The 17344-nt window shown below is 45.6% G+C and overlaps 1 protein-coding gene across 9 annotated transcripts in view; it reads left to right on the top strand.

The window, feature by feature from the left end:
* SERGEF (secretion regulating guanine nucleotide exchange factor) overlaps positions 1-17344 on the top strand; it is a 142357-nt gene that overhangs the window by 113552 nt on the left and 11461 nt on the right. For 2 of the 9 annotated variants that reach the window (XM_038179555.2, XM_072039270.1), the window contains one exon: positions 10980-11095. The exons of the other annotated variants lie outside the window; for them this stretch is intronic. In XM_038179555.2, coding sequence (XP_038035483.2) covers positions 10980-11095 — 116 coding nt within the window. The remainder of the gene's footprint in view (positions 1-10979; positions 11096-17344) is intronic. 9 annotated transcript variants of the gene reach the window in all.

The following is a 17344-nucleotide window of genomic DNA, read 5'->3' on the forward strand; positions in this document are numbered from 1 at the left end:
CAGCCACAGTATATTGATCACCACCATTCGCTGGGACTTGCCTCTTCTCTCTTGTGCTGCTCCATCTTGTAGAGCAGCTTTCATCTTGTTCATCCAACAAGTTAACAGTGCAGGCTCCCAGAGACACATCCTGGCTGTGGGCAGATCTCAAGCTGTGATCTGATGTGACTGAACATGGCCATACCTCCAGGAACAAATGTGCCTTCTTAATTGAAGATAATGGTTTTGACTGGATGAGAATAACAAGAAAACAAAATAATAATAATGACTCACGCAAACGTTGCAAGTAGCTCCCTGTTTACGAGCTTCATTTGGCTCGCCTTATTCTTCCATCAGGCCGATGTTCCCAGAAGTGACTCACAGTTTTGGGAATGCCTCGGTTCTTGGTTACCTGAGGTAGTAATGGGCAGTGAAGGTGCCTGCATCAGAGGGCAGGAGGGTCCTGTTCTAAATCTTTAGTCCCTTCACTGAGCACCAGATTGAGCACCAAGAGTGGCTGGTTAATTTTAAAAATGCTCGCCTGGCCCTAGCTCTGTTGGGCATCTGTGTTCTGGCTTTCATTTCAGTATTTGTTTGCGAACGCTTAGCTGCCCACTTTGTTGCAGGATTTGTAAAGATATGAAGTGCACTTGTTTGGGTACTCACTTCCTTGTGAAGCCTTAAACTGCTTTGAATTGAAGGTAGAAAGGTTATCTGGGGGAAAATATCGTGCCCCTTGTTGCCTTACCCACAGTGGGGCTAATCACTGTGAGCACAAAGCAGCGGTGAGGTGAGGAGATGCCAAGGAGTGACTGGTTTGCTGAAACACATGGGCAACTGCAGAATTATTTTTTTTCTCTAGATTCAAATGAATCTAGATAGAATTAATTTTCCACTTGAAAATAATCCGTGCTTATGAGGAATTACTTTCCTTAAAACCCAAAGGCAAACTGAAACGGGTCTAAGATGAAAAAAGGGCCAGCAGCCAAGGCTGACAAAAGGCTTGGAGCGAGCGTGGAGGTCACAGAAGCCAGCTATTAGTACTGAGTGTAAAGCGTTTTCTGTACTGCTAAAAGGAAGAGGGCAGGAGTGTGATTGTTTTCACTGAATTTCTTTTTCGGAGATTTCCTTTTTGGTTCTGCCACAAACTGGAAGTAAAACTTGCTATCTCAAGCTCATCCGAGAACAAAGGCCAGCAGAAGTAATTACTGAGTTCTGGAGGCTCAAGTCTCGGAGAAATCGCCCCGGTTAGCAAGGGCAGTGGCTTTAATTGCTTGCAGAGGTTATAAGTGCATCCACTTCCCTAACTGGCAGGCTGTGGCTCTTCGCTTTGGAGCGGCTCTCTGCGGGACGGATCGGCGTGTGAGAATGGGGGCTGCGAAGGAAAAAGCCCTGGGTGAGGGCAGGCAGAGCTCAGCCTGCCTGCTGCCAGGGGGGCTCTCAAGCAGGAGTCCACCCACAGGGATGAGGGCGGTACGGGTATATTCTGCTGTGGTTTGTGCTGGTATCTGGGGGCTGTTGCTCCTGCTAAACTTTCAGATACAAAGCACAAAAGGTCCCTTGGTTGTAAGAGACTCCAGAAAACATGTGGGAATGGCGATGGAGGAGTATGCCCCACAGCCCCGGGCTGTGCCAGGAGGCTCTGGGATGGCTGTGCAGCCTCCAGCCCTTCCCATCCCACCGTCCAGCACGCGGCCTGGGGCAAGCAGTGCTGGTGTGCCCTGCACCCTCATCACAATTTGGGGTGAAATAAGGACGGAGAGATGTTTAGCAACACCTAACGTTGTCAGTGCCATTTCTTCCTTTGTGTGGTTTCACTTTATGTTACTATTTTTATTATTTAAGTTCTTTCCTGGAGTTCTGTTTTGCACCCCAGAGTCCTGGAGGATGCAGGCTGTTGTTGGGATCGGGTGAAAGACTGGGGCTTGCTGTGTCTGTCGCTGCTCAGGTACCGAGGTGATGATGGCTCCATTTAGTAGAGTCCTCTTTATTTAGTTATGTCTGGAGCTGAAATTCCTGGTTTCCATTTTTTTCTCTCTGCTGTCCATGTTAAATTTCCCTCATCCATGAAGAATCAAGAATCAATTTTCTAAATATCTAGCCAGTTTTTTTCTTCCCTCTTTGAGAAGGTTACCGTTCCCCATTAACTCTCTCCAACTGACTTCTGGCTTGCATGTGTGGACCTTGATAGATCACTACAAGACCAGCACTGTTTTTGTGAGCCTGGAAAGTGTAAAGAGTTACTCATGCAGCAGAACTCTTCAAGGATTCTCTGCTAACCACAGACTTAACAGGTTACTTTTTTCATTTTACTGGTAATTTTACCTCTTATTCTTTGCTTCTCTGCTTTCAGGGGAAGAGATCTTGTTTTAGACCCTCCCTCCAGCTTCCCCTTAGAAATCTGGTCGACCTAGAGGAGCCTGAACAGGGAGCCGCTGGAGCTGTAATTGCCTGGATTTAGAAATAGGGTTGCATTCATCAAATTCAAGCAGCCCTACTTTCTCTGGTAGTTTTTCTTTCCTTTCTGTCTCTTCAGATTTGCTATCATCAAGAGTTTTGAAAATACATTCATATTTCAGACTTAAATATAAACTTTGATTAACTACCATTTAATTAAGATAACATCATCAGGATAATTAAACTTCCTAAGATGGAACAGCGAAGCCCTTGTGACTTCCAGCCTGTGCCTCGTGATTTCCCGTGCTGTGCTGGTTACCTGCACACAAGCGAGGGGGCGTGCTGCGAAACACCGCGTCCGATCTCGGCAGGACTGAGAGCTGGAGGCTGAGGCTGGAGCCTCCCAAGGCAGAGGCAAGCATCCCGTGGGTCCTGAGGACTCCTCTTAGCAAGAATGTGCTTTGAGACCCCACCAGGACTCAGGCGCATGTCATTATTTTACACACTGGTTGCCCAAAAAGTGCTTTATGTATGTGCTGTGCTGCTGCTTAACCCCTTACAAAGCTCTTGGGATACCTCCACTTGGAGGTCAGTAAGATATCCTACATGCGAGAAAACAAACAGAACAACTTGGGATGTGTTCCACGGAGAGGTTTGCTCCTGGCAACCTTCAAACCGCTTATTAAAAGAAATATTTCCTCATTTGTAACTAATTGTATAGGAAACAGAGTTCAATTAGCAAGCCGGTTTTTATGAGGACAAGCTGATTCATACTTTTCTTTCTACTCCATAATCTATGCAGATGAAAATTACTCTGATTCTTTCTATGAAGCACTTTTAGAAATCTTTTCCTGTTGGATAAAGTTGTCGTTTTCTCCAGATATAAGGGTAAATTCAGTCAGCGGCTTAAAAATTAATATTTTATACTTGAATAAAGTATTGCATGAGGAAATGAAAAACCAAGATCCATGAAGATTTTTTTGGCTGATAAATAGAGTGGCTAAGGATTGGCTGATTAAAAATTTCTGTAATTTAAATCCAAGTGCTCATTCAAAAGCGTTATCCACAGAAGCAGTGGTTAGGCAGATGGATGGGTAGTGTATGTGGATCAAATTTTTCTGGAGTTCTCGATTTAGCAGATATACAGATGAAGTCTGTAAGATAATAGTGCTGAGCCAAGGCAAAGTTGCTGAGTGCAGTGCTGTTTTTTTTTTTTTAATCTTATGACTCATTAAGATGAGGGCGAATCTCAGCTACAACTATGTTTAATATTAATATGAAAGTTTCAAAAGATGACTTTCATGGCAGACGCTGGAAATGTCTTTGGCTAATCTTAAGAGATGCCTTTTCTTTCTTCCTTGTGGTCCTCTTAATGTTCAAATAAAATAATAAAACAATTTTTCATCTCTCAGCCCTGAGAGATGCTGCACCCAGGAAGAGTTGCCTTGTTTGCACTGCCCCTGTCTTGCTGTTATTTGTAAAGCTCTCCTGGATGGGTGCAGAAAGAGCTACGTCGCATTGTGCTCAGCTGTGTTTGTTCTGGACGGCTCTGACTGCTGCGTGCTTGCTCCTTGCAGGAAAAGAGGAGAAATTCCCAGCAGCAGGTCTCGCAGTTGGCTGGGCAGGAAGCACTGAGCGAGCTCGGCTGCTCTGGCTTTTTTCATTGCTGTAGGACTGACATAGAAGAGGGGTTGTTGGTTTATTAGGATTCTTGTCTGGAGCTGGCATGGGAAGAAGCAGTTTTAGTTAACTGGGATAATTAACAGCCAAAAAACATAGCTGAGATGCTTGAGTTTAGGGAGCTATGATTTGATAGCATTTCTTTTTTTGCCCCTTTCCACAAGGAAGCTAATCTCAGCAGCTAAGCTGAGCCGAGACCAGGACTGACACCCTGGCTGCTCTGCAGCCTTTTCAGCACGATCCATTCACCCCAAACACGATGAGCTTCTGAACACTGCTGGGCTATTCTGGAATTTGCTGTGCAGGCTCCATCGGTGCCTTTGAGGAGGAGATGAGCTCAGTAATGTTTCCAAAGCCCTGCCAATGCAGTCAGCATAATGGCTTTATTGGAGTCATTCGGGCACCTGAGCAGAGCTGTTTCCAAGCCGGTGTAAGTAGCCTTCAAGGTCAGGATCCGAGCATGTCCTCAGCCCTCATAAGCAGCAGCTGGAGCTGGTAGCTCCTGAGCAGCAAGTTCTTACAGGATTTCTACTTAGTCGGACAGGTGTGGTGGGAGAATGCGCTTCCTCCAGACGTCCTGCATACCTCACACACAGCCAGGGCTTAAAATAGCGCTGATGAAGCAATACGTGTTGTGTTTTGGTTTTCAGCTGCCTGTCGGTCCCCAGCTTGGCTTCTAAGGCTCCTGTTGCTATGGAGAGGAGCAGCTCTGCTCTGCAGTGGGTGCAGAGAGCAGCACTGCATCTCCAGCCGGCAGCTTTCCCTTCCCGAGGAAGCACGGCTGTCACTGGCGTGCTGCTGCTTGATCTTGTCTGTATTTGTGATTGATTTCTCCCCCCCTTTTCCTTCTTGCCCTTTATGGATACCTTTTCACCATCTCTGATCTTATCTTTTTCTTCCCTGCCTTTGTTCTCAGCAAGGGCTCCCTTCACTTCCAAATGCAGAAGAGACTTAGCAAAGCCTTACCCGTGCTCTCCCAGGTATTTGCTGTAACTGCTCAGTGAGAGATGCCTGATTTGCAGTAGGCGCAGGAAAATATTTTGCTACCACTACATCCTTTTCTTTCTCTTTGTGATTTTTTGAAAGTACAGGAGCCCAGGACTCTGATACTACGCACAGAGCCAAGACAAAAGGTGTTTCTGGAGATTGCAGCAACCTCATGCAGCTGCTGGTGAGTTTTCACTGCAGCAGTGCAGGTACAGCTGGAGGCATGGCCAGAGCTGTGCGTGTCTGGGACTCCTGGAGCTCTGCTCCGTGTCACTTCTCTCACTCAGCTGCAGGCTCAGCCCAGGCAGCCTGCGGTATGGTTTGCTCACTGGCCCTCCTTCCAGCAGGATTATGGCTGTGTTGGGGCATCCTTGAACGTCAGGGGAAGCAGCACGCTCGTCCAGTGCTAGTGTCAGAGCCCTGGAGCTGCAGCTTCAGATGCATTTCTGGAGCTGAACTTAACCCAGGGCTTTTGTTGGTGCGCCCCTGCTGCTGCTGCTAACAGCAAGACTGCTTTGGGGGAGCAGGGAGGTGGGGAGAAGAACGATGTTTTAATTGAAGATGCACAAAAGAACAGGGAAAACTTGGAACTAACCAGAGGAAATGCTGTGACAGCCAATTCACCTTGTTTGCGGGTGGTTGCTTGATAGCTAGAGACCGTTCCAGTTATTCTGAAAGGGCTCAGCTCCCACTGGGGCTCTGAAGCAGGCCGTTTTGTCAAGGCCATCTGCTGAGCTTCTGGGTGCTGCTCTTTTCTGGAGACCTCTGAAATGTAAAAATTCTGTCATCTACTCATTCATCAATGAGAACGCCATGTGCGTGCTGGATTGACCCCAATTTTTCTCTTGGTTTCCCTTTAATTTACTGTATTAAATTGAATCTGTCTCTGTTTTCTGAATTCTCTGATCCCCTGCAGCGTGAAGAAAGCCTGCTGCTCTCCTGCTGCTGCTTGTAGCTGCTGCTGCGTCGTGCTGTGTGCTCACTGCCTGCCTCCAGCCAGGGAGGGCTAGTTGTGGAGCTGCTCCAGCATGCCTTCAGGTTGTTTCATCTGCTTTGGGTTTGACCATCTCAGGTTATATTTCTTTGTGCCCTCTGTGGAGCTGTGAAAGCAGTTCCCGGATCAAGGCTTGGCTTTGCCTTGGGAAGGGAAGTTAGTGAGGAGGACAGCAGTAGTGCCCGGAGGGTCAGTCAGCACACATGGTGCAGGGAGATGTTGCAGCCTGCAGCAGCTCTCTGGAGAAACCCATCATGCTGCTCCTCAGTGGCCTCTGCCTGCTCTGAGCCCCCTGGCAACCTGGCCGCTGCGCCAGGCTGAAGTGCAGAGGCTTTCTTGCTGCATCACCGTGAAAGTGGATTCAGAATTTCTGATAAGCAACCTCCTCCACTGCTGCTCAGTTAGGTTCTGCTGATGGGCAGGACCGCGTCCTGGCAGGGGTCCTTCTGGCACTACCGAGAGAGAAACAATCAGTGCTGCTCGGGTGTGACCTCTAGGTCACAGTAAATCCAGCAGGAGAGCCAGGACTGCTCACCAAGAGAAGAGAAGGCTTGCTGGGATCTCAGAGATCTTCAGAAGCCTCCTGGATGTGGCCCTGCTGGAGCAGGGGTGGGAGAGGCGGACCCAGGGGGCCCTTCCCACCGTGCTGTGACTCCCCGTTCCGGCTGAGAGCAGCCTGCCAGCAGGGGATGCTTAGGAGGAGCTGAGAGTTCAGCAATCAAAACCGAAAACTTGGCGGAACGATCCTTTTCTAGGATTATCTGCTTGTGTCTCCATGCCAACGCTTCTACAAGTTGCTGAGTTACTTTTTTTTGGGGGGGAAACAAGGTTCTCATTACTGAAACAGTGATGTTGAGTGATCCCTCCAATGAGCAGAGTCAGCTACTCTGGTCTTTTTGCAAGGCTGGAAAGGGAGGAGGGGAAGAGGGAGGCTGCTTAGTTCAGCTGGCTAGTAGTTGCTAGGAAAGGGATTGCACGCTGAGGAAGATTTCCATTCTACATTTATGAGCAGACTTAGGTGCTCCAGAACTTGGGGGGGAAAAAAAAGGTGTGTGTATACGTAGCATAAAAATGTATTTCTGCAAAAACAGAAATGTGCTTAACTGCTGAGGGAAACCACGAAAGGCAAATGCTACATCATCGCCTCTGCTGGCAAGGTGAGCCCAGGTGTGAGGCACAGCATCGTCAGGCCCTCATCTTCCTGGGGAGCCAACTGACAGGATAAGGTTTCCAAGCAGAAGCCAGATGTCAGAAATACTCAGATACGGAGAATTTATAGTGTCTATTAAGGTAAATATGGTGCTGTGCTGAGCAGTAACTGTTTGATATATCCATGTTTTGATTTAAAGCTGTACATATGTTGCAGATAGGTATGTATGCGTGGAGAAGTGAGCAGTCTGTCCGTGTTGAGCTTGGTCCTTTTCCCATGTAAAACGATGGAAATTTTTATCGCTGTGTTTCACAGGTGCCAATCCCAAGTCCTTCACTGTGAGCACACAAGTTGTGATCATAAGCCGGCAGGTTAGTCAGTACAGATTTGTTTTCTCTCAGGATCCAAGCTTGAGCAGCACGGTCACGAAGGGACACATCCTTTAACCCTTAGGGATGGACAGGGGGAAAAAAAGGAAGGAAAAGTCCTAAAGGATGATCCCAGTGTTTCACTGGTACATCTTGAGGCCTTAACCTGATGGCTCAGCACTAGCGGGCTGGTTCCTCGCACCGTGGTCTCTGTGTCAGCAGGATATTTCATGTGACAGTGCTTTTTGTGAGCTGAGCTGCTGACTTGTGGGACTACCGAACAGATGGTGCCTACGTGAGAACACATGTAAGTGGCTGACACCGTAAGTCTTGTTTTCCCCAGTTGTCATGCTGCTCGGAACGTGATGGTCAAGATCAGGGTCAGCATGAAGGTTTCTTAGGACAGAAAAGAGGGGAAAACACCACCCCGAAACCAAACTCACACACCTTCAGTTCTGATACCCTGAGCTATAGGGGTCCTGTCAAATCTCCCTGTTTGTGAGGCCCGCCAAATTTTAGAGGAGGCTAAAATAACACTGCAGAATAAATTTCCTGCACAGAGTTGAGCATTACGGCAGTATTGCAAAATTAAAGCCTTGAAATAATAGTGATTCTGTATAAAAACAACACTTGGAGGAGAAAAATGGGGACAAAGATCCCCAAGATATCTATAAATAAAAGAATTTGCTATTTTTGACATTTTCCCACCAAGGACAAAGGAGATGACAGTAGAGTGTCTCCTCATGATCATTTAAAAGTGCACTGTACTGCTGGACTCATCTTTGGCAATCTTATCTTACTCAGGTGACTGAAACGTGTCAACTTCCAGGAGACAGGAACAGAAGCTGATTTTAACCAGCCTCCTCGAACTTGTGAGGTGGATCTCCGAATAGATTGGCCTTCTGATGGTTGTTCTGATATCAGTACCTCTCTAGCTTGTGGAAATTTAAATATTAAGGCATCCTGTCTGAATCATAGCAACCCTTCAGTGTCCAATGAGAAAGCCAGTCTGCCTTGTTCACGTGGTGCATTTTACTCCATCTGCAGAAATCAGCTTCATACGTGCTTTAAAAAAAAGTAAAAACCCAGCCCTCTTTGGAAATGACACAATTTGGGAACTGGCTAAGCGCATAGGGTTGTTTTTTTTGCAGAGTCACATTAGGTTTCTCAGCAAAGAAAACCTATTGCTGGTTGCAGGGAAGTGCCTCAAGGAGGAAAAGCAAGATCCTACAAGTTCGGGACGACGGGAAACTTGGTTGAGACCAGCACACGTGAAGCTGTTTCAATTAACCAAGTTCCCCCGGGAAGTTTTTCTGCATATGGTGCCTGGTATAATATCCATCAGGGTGGACAGCAAGACAGCATTTTAAAGTGCAAAGGATAGTGGTAAGCCTCGAGAAAAGCATTTATTTTGTGATTCATAACTGTGACAGGGATGCTCAAGAGAGAGCTGCTGCCGGGATGGAAGGACATAGGAATGCAGTTTGGGTAACCAGTGCAGATGCCCAGGGAGCAGCCAAGCCCTTAAAAGCCACAGGGAATGAAACGCTGTCCTATTAACCCTTGAGCCCAGGGGAACTGTGTTTCTGAGGTCCTGTTTTTATTGCCAAAGGGGTAGATTAGGATACATATTCAGCAAAATGCAGAGATACGGTCGTATGTTGCCCTGCTGATAAAACTGTAATTGAATAATGTCTTCTTAGACTTTTTTTGTGTGTGTGTGTTGTTAGAGAAGGAACAACACACACATGCTGGGCATGAGCCTCTCCAGACAGCTTGTGACTATGTCCCAACATGTCCCCAGTACTGTGGGACATGTAGGACAGGACTCTTGCAATGTCAGTATCATCAGCTGAGCAGTGAGCAAATAAATCCTTTTCAATATCACAGTGGTAGCTACCTCAGGGAAGAAACAAATGGATTGAAATTGAAAGCAACTGGAAAATACAGTAACCTTCAAAAATAAATCAAAAATCTTAACTTCTGTCATTTTTGTCTTCTCTTGAAAAATGCTGACTTTTTAGTGATGCATCAAATTTATCTATATTCAAAAATAGAACTCTTAGGATGAAAAATCAAAACAACTTCAGTTCCTTTAAGTTTATGGATAAATATATTCCACCAAGATCTGGAAGTATCTTCTGAAGGGATTTGATGGAATATAGCTGTCCTAACTCAGCGTTCACCTGATATTGTATGTCCTAAACCAAAAGGGAATTGCCAAGTAGATTTCTGAATGTGCTAAGCGTTCCCAAGGGGGGCAAAGTACAGTTACTTACCTTCTTGGAAATGCTGGCCCTAAACATCTAGGATTTTTCAGATACTTTAATGTTCTCATGAAAAAGTTAAGCATCTCCATCTCCTTTGCCATCTCTGTGTCCCACTGCAAGTGCCTATTCCTACAGATGTAGCTGCCGTGTCATGCCTGCACAGTGGGATCTGGGGCTTGAGGAGGGCTGAGCCTGCAATTATTATGTCGTTATGTTAATTAGAAGGCCAGGAAGAGGAAATTGCAACGTTGCTCCTCTTCTCGGAGGAAATTAGTGTATTGGAAGTTTAATTTAAAAATAACAAGCACCTTAAATGTCTTGTGCTGTGGAACAGAAAGTTAGCGTTGGGGTTTTCCTAGAAAACTTGAAGGGCAGATAGACTGCTGTGTTCCTGAGAGCACTAGCCTATGCTGGGAGACATGTGGAAAATCGTCCTCATTGCAAGTCTCTGAAGCTGAAAGCAGTGAATTGTGTCCTCTGGTAAAGGCTGTGCTGCTCCTGCTGTCGCCGGGACCTCCTGTGCCATTGGCATGGCCGATTCTGTGGTGCAGGGAGGGTTTGTGGTCGGGTGCCACAGGAGTGCCAGCACGCGCTTTTTCCTCTTTTCAGCTTTACTCCACAGTTCGGTGATCACAATACAAACCTCATGAACTGTTCATGAGTATACTCTGGTATTCTTAATATTGTATTTTTTTATTTATCAAGGATGAATTAACAGATCAGTTCAGAGGGTTAACAAAGTCCGGCTTATTGATTTCCCAGTGTAATAGCAAATAGGTTTACTGACATAGTTAACTGGACAGTTAATTAATGGCTACATGCTTGGAGCCAAATTCTCTGCTATGATAATGGTGAAACAAGTGGAGATTTGCCAGCACATAACTTGGCCTGTTCTCTGTTTGGCTGTCTTGAGACGCACTTGTACTTCCTGAGCCCTGGTGTTTTGGAATATCTGTCTGCAGGTAAATCACGTGAAGGTGGACGCTCTCAGTTCTAGGAGACAGCAGGTGGCTGGGGGAGCTGGGCAGCGATGACTCTGGTGCTGGGATAGTTGTCACATTCTCAGCAGGCATATCCGTGCTCAATATCCCCTCCTTAATCATGGGAAATGTGCTCTGTTTTGTTTTTTGTTGTGTTCTGTTTTGTTTTTTAAGGTGGCGGTCTTGTGCATCAATTAATAAATCAAGACATAAGTTCATTCGTAATGTTGCTGGGCAGAGCTGGACACAGGGAACACAAAAAGAGCCAAGGTGCTGGCGTCAAGCAGGAGGTGAGCCTCAGTTTAGTCTCATTCCTGCTTAACACATTAGGAGTGGGCTTTCGAGATGGTTGTGGGCAGCATTTGAGGGATGAGCAAGCACAGGGCTCACCTGCTGCGGGTGCAGGAGGGCCACGGTGGCATCCCCTGAACCTGGCCATCATTGCTTCTGTTTCGGGCAGTCCTTAGAAGGAGGGGGTGGTTGGGGTTGTTGTGCTTTTTTAGAGACATAAATCATAACCGGCAGCCGGGCCGAACAGTTTTGGGCTGGTTCACCAACTGCAAAACCTTCTGTTCCTGTCAGCGTGTTGATGCTCCTCGTCAGTAAGGGCAAGGCTCTAGCAGGAGTAATTGTCGCTCTGGGGGTTGCAAAAAGCTTCGGAAGGGGGGGTGGTTTGTATTGTGTGAGCTGATGGAGGCAACTGAAGTCACGTAGAAACAGCGAAGGTTGTGAGTGATGCCACCAGGAAGGCCCAGATTTCTAGCCCCGTGGATCTTGGCCTTGGAAAAGCACGGGAGGAGGTGACATTTTGCAGCTCAACAGCAGTGATTTGGTAGCTCTCCAGGATGCTCGGAGCCATCTCAGACTGCAGCATATTCGTATTTTGCTGCGAGTTCAACCATGCTGTATTGGCTTTGGAGTGTCAAGCCTGTCTGTCAAGTCAGAGCTTTCTAAGACTTGCACAGAGCATCTCGGGACTATTTTTCACCTAGGTCTCAGCTGCTGCGAGCACAGGAAATTCCTTTTAAAAGCATATCATTTGGATAACCAGAAATCTCTCTTCGGAAGATGCCTCTTTTGCCTCGTCGGGGAGACATGAATAATTCAGCACATCCCTATGCAAATGTGTATTACTCTACGAAAAAATATGCAGGCACCTTATTTCCTTCTCCATTTGTGTAGTGTCAGTTTCCCAGTGCTGAATCTTTGTCAGCAGCGTGCTAAAGTGTCTTCTGAGCCGATCGCATGCGCGTCTTCTCTTCTGGCATTGTGGGGGCTTAAATTGCTGTTTCAACTGTGAATTTTAAAATGCTATTTTAACGTTACCACTGTACGGTAAAAGCAGCAAATTGCCACGGGGGAAGTATTTGAGGCGACACATGCAGATGCAGATCCCCACAATATTTTTCCTTTTGGCCTTGGAGGTGTTTTATTTTGCATTTCTCCACTTGTGCATTTTTTTTTCCGTGGGGTTACGTGAGGCACGTCGAGGGGCTGTCAGTAAAAACGGGGAGTGTGCACAGCAGTTGTTGCTGTAGCGATAGAGTGCAGCTCTCAGCCTGCTGCACGGAGCCTGAGCCACCCGCAGCTCCTTGCATCCCGTGTGAGCCGAGCGAGATGGAGAGCAGCAGCCCTGCTGCGTGCAGGTGCAAGGCACGTTCTGGCTTGCTCTGATACCCTCATGGCTAATGCAGGGCTCTCACTGAGGTCTTTGGAAATGTTCTCTGGATGAGGAGAGGGTAGAAAGGGGATGGAGGACATCTGTGGGGGAAGCTGGTGCTGGTTGCAGAAAACAGAAGGCAAGAAATAAGTACCAAAATGAAGGAAAAGCAGGAACAAAGGAACTAAGTAGCCTTTCAAAGCCCTCCACGCCACTAGAAATGGCACGGCCACAGCATGCTGCTTTTCTCCTGACTCTGCAATTCAGTGCTTAAGTTAATCCTTGAGGTCTGGGCAGTGCAAAGGTGGAATTGAACACTGCCTCTTAGGAAGAGATTTTTGTCTCAACAGATCTCATGTACATTCAGGAATCCTAAAATATCTTCTAAGATGGCTTGTCTGTACCCAACTTACTTAACTGAATTCTGTTTTTATTATGCGCTATTTTCTTTTCTCTTTCCTCTATGGCTGTTAAATTAAGGGTTGAGTATGAGCTACTGTGATAAACCATAAGCTTTTAAAACCTTCTTTGGGACAGACAAACGTCCGTGCTCTGTAGATGGGGAAAGAAAAGCACTGAGAGGCATTTTCCTGCAGAATCGCTCCATAAAGCAGGCCTATAAAAAGGTATCTTTACCTTCACGATCCCCTTCCTTGAGTTCTTTTTATGACTGAAGAAAGTAGGACGGGTTTATTTCGTATCAGTCAGCATGTGAGAAAGGACAGTTAGGTAAGTGCATGATGTCTCATGTTATATTTGAATGTTCATTTCTTGTATGTGCTAAATATACAGATGAGCCAAGATTCCAGGACCCAATAACACCTTCCCTGCAGGGTTTTTATGCACTTTTTTTCTGAAGTTTCCGACTTGAAGAGCAATGTGAGTCTAGTTCCATGGATGATGAAAGCAAACAGACATTTTTAGAGGTGCTTCATTATTTATTTTCGCTCCGCTGATGTCCATGAGCTGAAGGTGAGATCACACTGTTGTAGAGGAGGTGGTGAAAGATGCTCCCTGGACTGGAGAGGTACCAATATAAACAGCTAAAACAGTCAAGAGCAGGCAGAAAAATGTAGAAACTGCGGAGTCAGTGAGTTGCCCAGGATCTGAACAGCTTTGCCGTGGCTGGCAGTACAGGCAGACCTCAGAGGTTTAGCCTCCTGGTGTCTGCTTCCTCCTGCGATGGTGTCTGCTCTTTGCTGGGAGGGAAAGTCTCCCTCAGAGCTCAGGAAAGGAGGATTATGCTTTGGCTTTCTGAGGGGTAATTCTCCATCTGTTTTAAGAAGGTTTAGAGTCACAGGGCTAAGAGGAATGAAGCTTTAGAAATGGAAACCGATAGCTGAAAATGAAGGAATTAGTTATGAGTCAGGTTTTTGCTCTGCGAAGTACAGGCAACCCTTTTCTCATGGCTTTTCTCGTTTCAAGGAGAAGCTACTGGTCCCCTTGCCATTCCCATTAAGGCTTACCTTCACTGCTTAAATCCCATTAGGACCCTTGCAGATTTCTGACTGGAGAAACAGCTTTGAACCCATCCCTGTAGTCAGGCGGAGGCAGAGCTGGTTGCACAAAGACGACATGGTCAGCCAAGTCATTTCCACAGCCCCTGGGGCCTGGATCTTGCCACTGCATGTTGCCATGGGCCTGGACTTGGGCATGTTACTTTGTGGATGAAGGGCTGTGGTCAGGAATCAGGTTAGTCAACTGAAATCCTCAAAAACAGAAGTATGCTTGCAAATGAATACCAAGTCATCATCCTTTAGTTGTTCTCTAGGGGGCCAAAGAATGTATCAATGGCAGAAGCATCCAAAAAAGATCACTTGCAGAAAGCAAGAAATATTTTTACTTGCAAAAGCATCAGGAGCTTTATAAACATCACTCCCATCCCCCCCAAAAGCCAATAGTGAAATCAAGTTGTGTGGGAACTATGGACTAATTAATTAGAAGGATCTCCTATGTAATTTCCAAAAAGCTTAGCCTTTCATGTTGGAAAGGTAATCAGCAGCCTTTCAGCAAGACACGTCGGCTACCTTAGAAGGCGCTGAAAGTCAGAGCTGCTGAAATTAATGGCACCATATTTCAACACAGCGATGTAAAGGCAGTTCTAAATAACCAAGTGCTACTACTTAGATGTAAAAGTCATTCCTGTTTCCTAAGAAGTTACTGCAGTGTAATGCTTTGCCTCCGTATTTATAGGTATGCTTATGCAGAAATCAGGAACAAGTTCAATCTGCCAGGCAAATGAATCAACTTTTGAAGTCCACTTTAAATTTAATCATACACAAATTAACTGCCTTCGAATCAAGCTTTTGTTGCTTTCCTTTTCCTTTAGTGTTTTATTTGAACGAGCTAGAGACCAGAGATGCAGTAAAACTATAAAGATAGGGCCTGGTGTTTCCTGAAGTGGCACTTCATGCAGTACTGGTCATCATACTAGAAGGTTTTAATGGACAACAGCATTTTGAGTTGTTTATGTAGTGTATGTGACATTTTGGAGGAGTAGGATACATCTGAATTCTCAAAATTACATAAACGTTTTGGACGTCCTTGAAATGTCAGTGGGTGTTTTCCTTTTTTTTGCATTAAAAGTATCTGATTTTCAGGAAGCTCATTAGGGTAAACTTCGTCTACTTTAACTTAAACTTAGTCTGACCTAGTCCAATACACAGGCAACGAAGAGGTAGAGATGGAGAACAAGGCTTTTTTTGACTTGAAATTTGCCTTGGATGAGGTGAACCACACTGTAAAAGTGCCTCTTGAGCATGAGACGAGGTAGGTGCCTAGGTAAAGGGTTGGATACATGCACACGTATGGACATATGTAAGCAGATGCATCATTAAGGCTTCTGGAGTGAGGCGAGCTGGATCCCACTCCCAGGAACCGAGGCACTCCAAATCAACCATGATCATCTACAGAGACGTGTGCGGAAAAACGAATTGTTGCATTGTGCATTGCTGCCAACACGAGGTCCAAAAGCATGAACCCTACTGGGCAGAGCTCCGCAGAAGAGAGCCAGGCCTGAGGCAGGCGTTGTTGGCTGCCAGGACAGTGTGGGCACAACCTGCTGCGGTCTCTGTTTCAAAGTTCTGTCACTTCGCTGTCGAAAATGTGGTTTTGCATTTCAGATTTAACTCTTTGTGGCAGCAAGCGAGATGCTGGCTGCCACCTGCGGGTACCTTTGTAGATATTAGATACGTGTATCCTCTGTTTGCCTGTGCAAAGTATTTATATATACATAAATGCATGCATCCTGTAGGATACATGTCTGCAAGCGTATATATGGGCCTGCTGGTTGTGCTGTAATTCTTCCTACACCCTTTTTCTGGATGGTAAATTATTAGATTCAGTGGTTGGCTACAATACCTTGGCCTGGTTGGTTATCCTTTTTAATAAAGATCGTGGTTCTTTGTTTTAAATAAATTCTGGAAGTTATATGGAGAGCTTTAAAATGCTGACACAAAAAAAAAAAAAAAAAAAAAAAAAAAGGAGGTGGGTTCTTACTTGGGATTTAGGATAGCATTTTAAAGTGTTTAAATGATTTGGGAATGAGTCACTTCTGTTAAAGACTTCTGCAAAGTTGATCTGACACATGAAAATGTAAGCTCTTGCTTCTCCTATCCCTGAGTAGATTTAAGAAGGCTGTGGAGTTGGGAGAAGTGGCATCTTGGTTTACCCATGAATAGACAGGTCTGTTAATAAGTGGCCTTGAAGGTTGGGAGATCTCTTGGCTGAACTGTACGAGAAATGCTTTTATTATTGGTATGCAGCAGGTTTAAAGTTAGCACAAGACGTTTGAAGCAGAGTCAGAAAAAATTAGTTATTTCACGAGACAGATCAACATTGTCTGACCTCGTTGTTTTCCTATTATTTGGTTGTTCTATTTCCCAGTGTTTTAAAGAATCAAATCAGGTTCCCAGATAGTCACACTGAAGGTTAGTGAGAACTACTTTCCACAGTGTTCATTTGTTCGTGTGTTTTATACCTATCTATATGTAGTGCATGCTTATCCTGTGTAACTTTTATTACTGCAAACTGAAGCTTGCTATTTCACCAAAAGTTTGGACTGATTTGGGTTTAGTCTTTTAGCCTATTTTCTCAGTAACATTCATCATGACTTAAAAGTTTTCCACGCTATTACTGTTTCTTTGGGAGTAATGATAAATATTAGTTGTGGTGCCAAATGTGGCCTTAAATTTTAACAAATTTTTTCAGTGTCATTTTTGGTTTAATGTAGCTGATCCCACTCTGTGATTAGCTTAGTGCTGACCGTAGGGGAAGACAGAAGTTGGTTTTCTGCATGTCCACAAGAAAGAAGAGTGAGGGCAGTGCACGAAGGAGGTGCTATATTTCCAGTGTTTCCATTTCCTCCAAAGAGAGGAGAACAAAGCTCTTGGATCGTTTATTTGGTCAAATGTTCTCTTCGTAGAGTTTACTTTTTTGTTGTTCTGAAGAATATTTTGTTATCCCAGATTTCTGGCAGGGACAGTTCTTCCAAAATGGTGCCAGCTAGTCCTGACTCCAGCTAGTTTCCTCTTCACCCTGAGGTTATGCAGAGGCTCAGATGGGATAGCGCCAAACTGTGTCTGAGGGACGCAGCTTGCGCTCTCAGTTCTGCTCCTCTGACCTTCTGGAGCTGGCTTGGAGCCTCTGAATCCCTCTGCCCATCAGCTGTCCTTCCTGTCACCTTGCCAAAGCCGTTTTATTTTCTAACCTCAGATCCCCACACCTGATGAATGAATGTTGTTTGGACTATGGCTCTTTTGCCAGGGTCCAGAAAATGCGATGAAACTTTGGGAAAGCATCTCTCCAGTGTTAACGGCAGCAGGTTTTCATCTCAGGACACTCTTTTCTGCACTTGCTGTCTTCCAAAGACTGACTCGAT

The sequence above is a fragment of the Anas platyrhynchos genome, chromosome 5 (genome assembly GCF_047663525.1).
Source record: "Anas platyrhynchos isolate ZD024472 breed Pekin duck chromosome 5, IASCAAS_PekinDuck_T2T, whole genome shotgun sequence".
NCBI lineage: Eukaryota > Metazoa > Chordata > Aves > Anseriformes > Anatidae > Anas > Anas platyrhynchos.